The 11,393-nt window shown below is 26.9% G+C and overlaps 6 protein-coding genes across 6 annotated transcripts; 2 read left to right on the forward strand and 4 right to left on the reverse strand. All coding sequences in view use genetic code 12, as the record gives it.

Moving 5' to 3' along the window:
• Positions 1-37: 37 nt before the first annotated feature.
• On the reverse strand, positions 38-2,143 carry CD36_63560 (central kinetochore subunit, putative; the record flags this gene model as incomplete). Its single annotated transcript, XM_002421035.1, has 1 exon — positions 38-2,143. One exon carries the CDS (start codon positions 2,141-2,143, stop codon positions 38-40), a length of 2,106 nt encoding a protein of 701 aa, XP_002421080.1.
• Positions 2,144-2,378: 235 nt separating this feature from the next.
• Positions 2,379-3,422, forward strand: CD36_63570 (5',5'''-P-1,P-4-tetraphosphate phosphorylase, putative; the record flags this gene model as incomplete). The annotated part of the gene is made up of 1 exon (XM_002421036.1): positions 2,379-3,422. One exon carries the CDS (start codon positions 2,379-2,381, stop codon positions 3,420-3,422), a length of 1,044 nt encoding a protein of 347 aa, XP_002421081.1.
• A 306-nt stretch (positions 3,423-3,728) lies between these two features.
• On the forward strand, positions 3,729-4,115 carry CD36_63580 (cytochrome b-c1 complex subunit, putative; the record flags this gene model as incomplete). Its single annotated transcript, XM_002421037.1, has 1 exon — positions 3,729-4,115. One exon carries the CDS (start codon positions 3,729-3,731, stop codon positions 4,113-4,115), a length of 387 nt encoding a protein of 128 aa, XP_002421082.1.
• Positions 4,116-4,437: 322 nt separating this feature from the next.
• Positions 4,438-5,486, reverse strand: CD36_63600 (mitochondrial dicarboxylate transporter, putative; the record flags this gene model as incomplete). The annotated part of the gene is made up of 2 exons (XM_002421038.1): positions 4,438-5,338; positions 5,455-5,486. 2 exons carry the CDS (start codon positions 5,484-5,486, stop codon positions 4,438-4,440), a joined length of 933 nt encoding a protein of 310 aa, XP_002421083.1.
• A 1,622-nt stretch (positions 5,487-7,108) lies between these two features.
• CD36_63610 (RNA-binding protein, putative) lies at positions 7,109-8,242 on the reverse strand (the record flags this gene model as incomplete). Its single annotated transcript, XM_002421039.1, has 1 exon — positions 7,109-8,242. One exon carries the CDS (start codon positions 8,240-8,242, stop codon positions 7,109-7,111), a length of 1,134 nt encoding a protein of 377 aa, XP_002421084.1.
• An 851-nt stretch (positions 8,243-9,093) lies between these two features.
• Positions 9,094-10,461, reverse strand: CD36_63630 (conserved hypothetical protein; the record flags this gene model as incomplete). The annotated part of the gene is made up of 1 exon (XM_002421040.1): positions 9,094-10,461. One exon carries the CDS (start codon positions 10,459-10,461, stop codon positions 9,094-9,096), a length of 1,368 nt encoding a protein of 455 aa, XP_002421085.1.
• Between the last annotated feature and the right edge of the window lie 932 nt (positions 10,462-11,393).

The following is an 11,393-nucleotide window of genomic DNA, read 5'->3' on the forward strand; positions in this document are numbered from 1 at the left end:
TTTATTTAGCGTCTATTCGTTTTTTTTTTGGTACATTTCATTGATGTTTTCTTTTATCAGCTAAACTTTTCAAAGAATTAAATAATAAATCAGTAATACCATTAAAGTGTTTAATTTCCAAATTTTCAAGTATAGAAATTTTCAATTCATCAAATGATAATGGTAACCAAATTTTTTCGTTATCATTTCTTAATCTTAATAAACTTTCTTTTGATATAGGACCTTCATGTCTAGTATTTATACTATCTTTAGTATTATCTTCAATATCCCAAATGATTTTTGTCACTATATAAGAAAAAGCTGGATTATAAAACAATTCACCAATTGATGAAGGTGAAGATAAATAAGAACAATCAAAAGTATGTAATGAAGTTAATTTAGTTATAAAATTAGGATGGAAAAAAAACCCTTTATTTGAAGTATTATTACCATCATCAATATTTAAAAATCGTTGTTTCCATAAGAAATTAATTGTATCCATAATATAAGAATTTTGTAAATTTCGATAATTGATTGAATCTTGATAATTATGAGTTTTACAATTAAATATATGTTGAGTAATATTTGATACCACAATTGGGTCACAACTTAATAAACATGAATAAGTTAATGATCTGGGGATAATTATTGTTTTAGAATTCAATTGTTGGAATAATGAAGGTGATAAATTTATTAAGAATTCAATAATTTGATTCACTAATTGTTCTTGATTATATTTACAATATTTAATAAATTCATATAATTTAGGAAGTAATTGATTAATTCTTGAAATAATGTCATTAAGTTTTTCAAATATTCCTAAATTTAATAAATAAAGAATATTTCCCACATATTCATCACATGATTGGTAATTGAAATTACTATTATCTTGGTATAATCCATTATTTGTATCATAAATTTGTTTTAAAATTAAAGTATGGTGATGTATCATTTGTAATAATCTCTCAAGGTCAACATTATATAGATATTTTATTAATTTATATCGATACTTAAATTGTTGACAAAATTTCATAACCAGAATATTTATATCAAGAATGAAATTTTCAATCAGGGGTAAAATAATAGTACCATCACTAATTTCATATAAATGGGATATTTGTTGTAAAAAAAATTGTAATTCTTTTTCCAGATTGATAAAAGTTGTTAAAATGGCACCTATATATTTATCAACTTTATTAATAAATCGATTATTCCCTGTTTGAAATAATATTGTAAGTAATTTTGCCTCATTATCGTTATCAAATGCATTTCGTACTAATTTATAGGGATTAATTTTATTTATTTGATCTAATATTTCAATATTATGAATTATTGTATCAGGTTTGCTAATAATACTAGTTTTCTGTCTCTTGTTGTTGGTGGTGGTAATATGGGCTAGCTCATCATTATCTTTCCATCGATATACTTGATATAGATTACATTTCAATTTATTCAATAATGGGAAATTTTCTGGAGAATATATTATATAATCCAAATCCGGATTAAAATTTCTAAAATATGCCAATAATTCTTGTAAATAAATATCTAGAGGGAATTTATTATATAAATTCACCACTGATTGTATATGATTTGATTTAAGTATATTGATAGTATGATAAATTTCTTGATTATAAAAAGTAATCAATTGATTATGGTTTGATAACATTGAATTTAATAATATTATTATTAATTGAGATATTGGACCTCTTGAAAATTCATAATCTAATGATTTTATAAGTAATGTTAAAACAATACTACCTGATTTACATAAATTATTTTCGAAAAATTGGAAATAATTAATGATCCATTGAATTAATTTTAATTGTAAAGGAATATTTAATTGTTTAGATTTGAGTTTCCGATCACCTTTAAAATAAACTCGACTAACTCCAATTATACTAATTATTTTGAAAAATATATCAATTGATAAATCATCATTAGGAATTAAACATTGATCAAGTAATTTTGTTTTATCAGTTACTTTTAGGGTGGGTTTAATGATTTTATCAAGAATAATCATAATTAATGGTTCAGATATTCCATTCTTTGTTAAATTTTCAAGTAGATTTAATGTTGTCTCATTTTCAAGACTATCATTATTATCATTTGTCTTGTCTTTATTCAATCTCCCTAATAGGTTTATTATTTCTTCATTAGATGACATTTCTGAATGAATTGGTTAAATGATTATTACTTGTTTTGGGTTTGTTGATACTTTTAATCTTGTTTGTGGTTTTTTTTTTTTGCGGCGATTTCATCATTTGAAGAAAAATAATTTTGACATCACCAAACTTGAACTTAAAAAAAAAAAGCGTTGGGAAGAAATTCTTTAATATTTTTTTTTTTTTTTGCAATTTTCAATTTCTTTAATTCAAAGCAAAAGCAAAAGCAAAAGCAATATGACATCTAAATATCAATTATCAAATGATTTTTATGAAAAATTATCCATCAAATATGATTCTGCTGTTAAAGGAGGACATATTTTATTCAATGGAGATTCAGCAATTAATGAAATTGAAAAAATTGTCATCACTGATGAAAATGATAAAGAAAATACTACTATTGATGTTCAATTGACATTATTAAAATCATTAATTCATCGTCCAGAAATTGGTACTACTACCAAGAATGAAAATGATTTGAATCCATTTCTTAAACCTGAACCAGAATTAACTATTATTGATGATTATAATAATACTAATGAATTTAAAATTGTTTTTAATAAATTCCCAGTAGTTCCTCGACATTTCATGTTAGTTACTAAAGAATTTAAATCACAAAATACTCCATTATCACCAAATGAATTAATGGCTACTTATCAAATATTACAAGCATTAAAGAATCAACCTCCAAATCAAGATCAAGATTGGTTTGCATTTTATAATTGTGGACCAGAAAGTGGAGCATCTCAACCACATAAACACATTCAATTTATGACCTTACCATCACGTGAACAATTCAAACCATATGCTGAAACTCTTTTCCAAGAAGAAAAAGAAGAAGAAGATGATGATGGCGACGACCAAGAACAACAACAACAACAACAAGTAAAGAAATCAGAACCAAAACAAAATAAACATTTACCATTTGCTCATTTTTTTGTCCCCATTACTAATGAAGTAGTTACTGATGAAAGTGAAGAAGAATTGGCACATTTATTTAGTTCAATTTTACAGAAAACATTAACTGAATTAAGAGAAACTAATCAAACCCATATTTCTTATAATTTTATTATGACATTAAATTATATGTTAATGATTCCAAGATCTAAAGGGAAATATGAAAATAAATTAGGAATTAATTCATGTGGATTTCAAGGATTAATTTTATGTAAAAATCAAGAATTATTTGAATTTGTTAAATCAATAGGACCATTAGAAATTTTAAAACAAGTTGGTTTACCTAATAGTAGTAATAAAAGTACTACTGAATATGATTATTAAAAGTTAACTAATAGAGAGTTGGTGTGTGTATGTGTGTGTGTGTATAGAAGTAATGTGAGTAGACTGTACACTATACTTCCATAATAGGAAGTCTACCATTTGTAGCCAATAAAATCCACCAGAAAAATTAATTTGTCATTCTCATTCATTCACTCCAAAAATTTTTTTTTTTTTCATTCAAAATACAAACTGTTCAAACAAACTGTTCAAACTGTTCAAACTGTTTAAACTGTTTAAAATCAATATATTTAGTTAACAAAACACCTCCTCTCCCCCCCCCCTCCTCCCTCCTTCACCTCATCAACCATGGTTCAATCTATCACATCTGTTGTTAAGGCAGCTAATTTTATTTTATCAAGACCAACATTATCAAAAATCATTACTCCACTTGCTAAACAATTCACTGCTTATGCTGGTTATAGAGAAATGGGATTAAAATTTAATGATTTACTTCTTGAAGAAACTCCAATTATGCAAACTGCTATTAAAAGATTACCATCTGAATTAAGTTATTCAAGAAATTTTAGAATTCTTACTGCTCATCAATTAGCTTTATCTCATCAAATTTTACCACCTGAAAAAGCAGTTAAACCTGAAGAAGATGATAATTATTTAATTCCTTATATTTTACAAGCTGAAAAGGAAGCTTTTGAAAAAGCTGAATTAGATAATATTGAAGTTGTTAAAGCATAAAGGAAAAGAGATAAATTTTGATAATACATATTCTTATAAGTTATAAATTTATAAATTTATGAATTTATAATTTGCTTGTTATTGTTTTTTTGTATTTACGTTAAATATATAATAAACAATTTATAAAGTAAACATAAACATAAACATAAACATAAACATAAACAAACAACCACTTATTATTTTTTAGTCTGAATTCTATTAAATATCTCTATTAAAATAACATTATACTTAAACAAATCTAAATATATCACTTTTTTAGTCTACATAAACACATATATATATATATATATATATATATATATGTTTTTGTCCTTATCCCGATTTAACTTGATTGATTCATTCCTAATTTAAATTTTCTTAATTGTTCTAATACCAAAAATGTTACAATTGTATGAGGACCCAATCTAATAAATGAAGGTAACCAACCTCTAAACATAAATCCAATACCTTCATGTTTCACAGCATTTTTTAATATCAGAATTGCATTACCACCACCATTACTAGTAGAAGTTGTTTTACTATTCATGATTCTAGTTTTAACAACATCAGCTGGTGAACAAACTGTTGTGGCCACTAATCCAGCAATTAAAGAAGCACTAAAATGAGTTGATTTTTTTGAAGGATCCAAATGAATTTGATCAACTAATATTGATTTAGCTATATCATAAGTAACAACTTGAGAAGCTGTCATTAATATTCCTCTTATTAAATTAGGAGTTAATCCTCTAAATAATGAATTTATTCCTTCTTGTTGACAAATTTTATAAATACCATCAAAAGCATTACGATAATTTCTTCTTTGATTAATTGGTAATGTTGAATCATTTTGCATTCTAATATTAACTACATCAGAAGGATTACCAATTAATCCTCCTAATGCTCCAGAAATCATTGACATGGGTAATAATATTGCTGTTGATGGTTTTTCCATAATACCATTATTATTATTATCATTGTGAAAGGTTTTTGATTTCATTTCCATATATTGTTCTTTTAAAAATTCATAAACTCCAAATCTAGTAGTTGAATAAGTTGCTTGACGTAATAATGAAGCAGTTAATCCTGAATATATTTTGAAAAAACCTTCTTTAGTAATAATTTGATAAATCATTGATAATAATGATTGACCAGGTTTTGTTGCTGTTTGTAATCGAACTTTAGCTAAATCTAATGGATGAGTTACTAAACATGCTGCCATACTTGCTGCTCCTCCATACCAAAATCTAAAAAAAAAAAAAAAAAAAAATCAATAAAGGAAGATTTCAATTAGGTTAGTAAATAACAATAATTGGGTTTATTATATTAAAGAATGAAATGATACAAGAAGAAATACACATACGGATATTGTATTTTAGTTTGAGGTTTTGACATCTTTGTTAGGTTTATGTTAAGGAAAACCTTGGGGAATGTAGTAGTAATACTTCTGGTTGTGGTAGTGGTTGTGGTGTATTAATACACTCTTTATAAATCTTCGGATGAAAGATTATACATCGCAAAGATTTTCATTATAAATTTTTTTTTTATTTTTTTTATTTCTTTGGGCCCCCCCCTCCGAAGCTGAAATGAAGGCGCGGCGCATTGTATGATTGTTTGATTTCCGGCCTGTTACGGCGCTTACTGTCTCTGTCTCTGCTACCGGAACCAAAAAAAAAATATATATATATATAATGAGAGGACTGGTATTTTTCCGATCTTCTCCGGTTTACGATATACTCCGATGTGATTTAACAATGAACAAACAACCACCATTAGCGTAGCACCCCAGAAGAAGAAAAGAGTGTTTATATCAATCCAAATGGTTGTTGTAACTACAAGAAAGAGATAGATATATATAACTAATATTAAATAATAAACTGATTGAAACGGTTCATAATACGTAAAAATAAAGGGGCGAGGGGGCGTGCCTGTTTCTTTTTTTTTTTTTCAATTAATTTTCAAAGGTTATTTGGGTGCAAATATTTTTTTTTTTTCTTCTTTTCTTTCCCAACCCAACATAAACATAAACATTACATAACATAACTATTATTATTGTTGATATCAATTTATAGCAAATTTACGTTATACCCTAGTTATTATTATTATTATTGATTCTTATTATTGATTCTTATATTTTTGCCTCATTTTGTCGATAGGATATTTAATTCTTGATATCACTGATAAACCATTGAATTAGAAATAAACTTTGTTACTTTTTAACCTATAATAATAATAATAATACCAATACTAATAATAATACTAATAATAATGGGTATTGGCCAATAGAACATACAATAATGAAAGATCAAAAATAAAAGACCCCCCCCCGATGAAAGAGCAGAATAAACAAAACCTCTCCATCATTTTATTACTGTTATTGTTGTTGTTATTAATACATAATAAATAATAGATTTAATCTTTAATCTTTAATTGTCTATTTTTTTCTTTTTTTTTTGGATAAGATAATTAAAAGTATTAGTAGACATAGATTATGTTTGATTAAATGATGGAAAATTTTAAAAACTAGCCAAAAGTCAAAAAATTGTATTCGATTAACTTATTATATATATATAACTGAAATAACTGATATAAGTAATACAATTGTCAAAATAAGTTATGAAGAATAAAAAGGGAAAGGGAAAGGGAAAGGGAAAGGGAAAAGGAAAGGGATAGCAAAAATTTAATATACTATTACTATTGTAATTATTATTACTAAATACTATTAATATTACTAAATAAAATACACATACAAGATCAAAAATAAAATTCAATTTTTTTTTTTTTTTTTTTTTTTTTGTTTTTTGTTTTTTTTTTTTTTTTTTTTGGTTAAAGTTTTAGCTATCAAAAAGTGAATTAGAATAAGAATCAGAATCAAAATCAGAATAAGAATCAAAATCAAAATCAAAAGATCAAGAGAATTTGTAATAAACTCTTTCTTGCAAACATCAAATGTTTTATTTTTTTTTTTATTTTTTTATTTTTTGTTTTTTTTTTTGATAATTGTAATCCTATTCCATTTATTCTTTTTTTGATAATTCTTCATTTCTTCTTCTTTCTTCTTCTCTTTTAAAATTTTGATAAATCATTTGTTTAGCTTTTTCTACTGAATGAGATGATCCTGTAATAGTGAAAATTCGTTCATTTTCACCTTCAATAATTTCACTAATAGCAATCATAGCTCCACTAACTTTTCTAACTCCATCAATACGACTACCTCTTTTCCCTATTAATGCTCCAACTATATCATTAGGAAAAGATATAGTATCTATAGTTTTACCAGCTCCAGAACCACCACCAACACCACTACCAGCACCAACACCAGTACTATTATTGTTGTGGTTGTGGTTGTGGTTATGACTATGACTATAGGTATTCCCACGAGGAACATAATAAGTAGTACCAACAATTGAAGAAAAATCTTCAATAAGACATCTTGAAATTATTCTTAAACTATCATATAAATCATCAACTGTACCTTGTAATTCAACTAATCTTTCATTTGAACCAGGTAAAAATGATTTAGAAGCAATCATTGATATATTATAATTATTTTGTAATTGTTGAATTCTAATTCCTTTAAATCCAATTAATGTCCCCATTTGAGAATTTGGTATTAATAATCTTAAAATTGTTGTATCATTAGTATTTGGTGTAGAAGATAATTGTTTAAGTGGGAAATAATTATAATTTTCAATATTACCATTAATTAATGCTTGAGCAAAATAACTTAATGCTTTAGCACAATCATCTAATTTACCCAGTACAGTTAAAATTCTTTCATGACTACCAGGAATTAATCGAGAAATCCCAGCTTTAGTGGAAGTTTCATTTCTAATTGAATCAATCACTTGTCCATTAGTACCAATAAGACATCCTGCTTCTTTAGCAGATACTAATACTCGATAATTGATTAAAGCATCAATATTGGATTTATCTTGTAATGAAGGTAATGTTGAAGATTGATCAATAGTAGATGTTGATGTTGATGTAGTTCCAGCTGCAGTTTCAGCTGCTGTTGCAGTTGCTCCTACTGATGATGATGATGATTGTTGTTGTTCATGTTCATGTTGTTGTTGTTGTTGTTGTTGTTGTTGTTCAGGTTTAGGTTCATTTTCTGAAGTGAAATTGGTATCAAATAATGATTCAGTCATGGTGGAGAGAAGAAAGAGGGGGGGGAGGTGGTGGTGGTGATGTGAGAGTGTGTGTGGGTAGTTATGTGTGTGTGGTTTAATTAAATTGATGATTTAATTAAAAGTATGAAGATGAATGATTGGTAGATCAATTGATGTGAAGGAAAGGAAGTGAGGAGAGGGTGTGTGAGTGTGTGAGTGTGTGTGTGTGAGTGTGTGTGGGTGGGTGGATGGGTGATATGATGTATGTTGTGTTGAGATAAATTGAATGTGGAATATAAATCAAAACTCAATTAGAAGAAGAAGTAAAGAAGAGGATAAAAAATTTTTTTTTTTTTTTTTTTTTTTTTTTCATTATAGAATTTCACGATGGGGGGGATACGGAAGGCAGGCAATCAAGCAGGGAGGAAAGGAGAAAGAGAAAGAAAGAGAAAGGGCCAAAAGAGAAAAAAAAAGAATTGTACCATAATACACTACCCTCTCTAAAAGTTTGTGATATAAAATCGTAAATCATCACTTTTTCAGTTTGCCATAATATTTCATTTCATCCATTTTGGTTGCAAGTTATTCAATTCATTAACAAACAGAGTTAACAAACAGAGTTAACAAATATACTTATTATTACTAAATATATTGTCCCTGTGTAAAACATATGAAACATACGAAATTCATGAAAAAACTAAAATCAATAACTCAAACAACTCAAATAACTCAAATAAACAAATAAACAAATAAACAAAGTAAGTAAAGTAAGTAAAGTAAGTAAAGTAGCTAACTAACTAGTATACAATACTAAAAAAAAAAAAAAAAATGAATGGACGACAACTAACTAACCTTATATATCAACACATAGGATTATGAATATGAAAAATCTAAAATCTTCCAATATAATCTTGAGCACTAATTGTAGCAACACAACTACCTCTTCTAATTGGATGATATTCATTTACTGCTGCTGGTTGTTGTGGTGGTGGTGATGATGATGAAGATATTATATGATTATATTGTCCACCAATACCAATACCATTGCTACTATTAGTACTAACACTACTACGAGTTGGACTATTATTATTATTATTATTATTATTATTATTATTACTAATATTCTTTTCTTGTTCTTCTTCAACTTCTTCATGATTTATAATATCAGCAAATGAAAAAAAATCAATAATATTAGTATTTGAATCATTATCTTCAATTATTTGATTATGATTATGAATATTATTATGATTATTATTATTTTTACTTTGAGAATAACGGGTTTGACCAGCATAACTCATCAGTCTTTTCGCAAGTAATGGAGGTGGCAGAGGAGTAAAAGTAGTATTTGTAGTATTTGTGGTAGTGCTATTATTAAATCCATTGGTTGACATTGATGAATGCATTTTTCTATTATGATGATCCAATGTTGATATTAAAGTTTGTGATATAATACTTCTAGCTCGAGGACGAATAAATGTAGTTGTAGTAGAAGGTGGTTGTGGTGGTTGTGGTGATTGTTGTTGTTGTTGTTGTTGTAGTATTTCATCAACTTTTGCTTCCTTTTGTTGATCATTCTTTTGGTGATTTATTTGATCAATATTTTCATTTTCATATTCATATTCATTTTCAATTTCAATTTCTTTATCATTTTCATCACAATAACAATTCAATTTCACTTGATCTAATGGGATATTATTAGATAATATTTCTGTTGCTGTATCTAAAATAGGTGAAGTATAATTTTCTAAATTATAATGTGATGGAGTTTCAAGATTATTTATTAATGGATAATGATAATTATGTTTGGAACAAGTTCGTTCAAATATATCTGCTTCAGAAAAACTATGACCTGTAGATGAACAAGTTGAAGGAGGATTTGAATAAGTAAGATTGGTTCCACCACTACCACCACCACCACCAACAACAACACCATTGGGGGGAGGAGGAGGAGGAGTAAAAGTTAATTTACTTAATGATTTCTTAATAGATTTATGTAATTTATCATTCCGATGATTGTTATTGTTGGAAGTATTGTTATGGTGATGACGTTGATGGTTATGGTTATGGTTATGGCCATGATTATGATTATGATTATGATTATGCAGTGACAGTGACAGTGACAGTGACAGTGGTAGTGGTAGTGGTTGCAGTTGTACTGGCAGTGACAGCAGATATGTAGTTGTTGATATTGGATCTTCTAATGATGAAGACAGATTACTATAGAAATTGAATTGAGCACTACTACTCGGCTGAGACATTGTGTTTTCTGTTTTGTATTGTTTTGTTTTGTTTTGTAGTGAAGTTAAATTAAATTAAATCTGATTTTGAATGAAGAAAAGCCTTTATGAAACAATTAAAAGTGAAAAAAGTGAAAAGTAAATGAAGATATAGGAATATATTTTTAAGGAAAGGAAAGGGGAGGGGGGAAAGGTAAATAAATAAATACAGATATATTTTGTTTAATTGCTTTTTCGTCTTTTCCTTCTGGGGTGTATAGGGAGATTAATAAAAAACAAAAAAAAAAATTGAAGGAGGAGAAGGAGTAGGAGTAAATGAAATAATCTCTCTCTTAAGGTAAACTTTTTAGGAAATTCAAATTAAAATTCAAATTCAAAGTCAATGATAAAAGGATATTATTTATTGAATTTAATAGTAAATCTCTTTCTTTAGTGAAATGATATTGGGATTGAGATTGAGATTGGGATTGGCGGAGGAGAAAATGATATTATATATATTTTTTACAGCCCTCTTTCTTCTTCTTCTATTGAATAAATTGTAGGATAAGTTGTTCAAAAGACTATTATAGTAAATGTGATAATAATAAGATGAATCAAAAACTTATTTGGTATTAATTGTTCAGAATAAGAATGGAATAAGAATGAAATGGAGAAGTTGATGATGATGATGATGGTTAATATAGGATATATAGGATATATATATATATAGAGAGAGAGAGAGAGACAATGTTGGGTGAGAAAAATAAATAAATAAAAAAAGATAACGAGAGATTTTTCCTTCTTAAACAATTGGCAGTAGAAGCAAACCACAAACCACAAACACAAAAAGTTAAGTACCTTGGATTGGGTCACACACTACACACTTACACACTTGGAATTATTATGAAACAATTAATCAACAAACCAAACAAACCAAACAAGCAACAAACCAAACAAGTAAAATTTTGTGGATG

This window comes from Candida dubliniensis, chromosome 6, assembly GCF_000026945.1.
Source record: "Candida dubliniensis CD36 chromosome 6, complete sequence".
NCBI classification, from domain to species: Eukaryota; Fungi; Ascomycota; class Pichiomycetes; order Serinales; family Debaryomycetaceae; genus Candida; species Candida dubliniensis.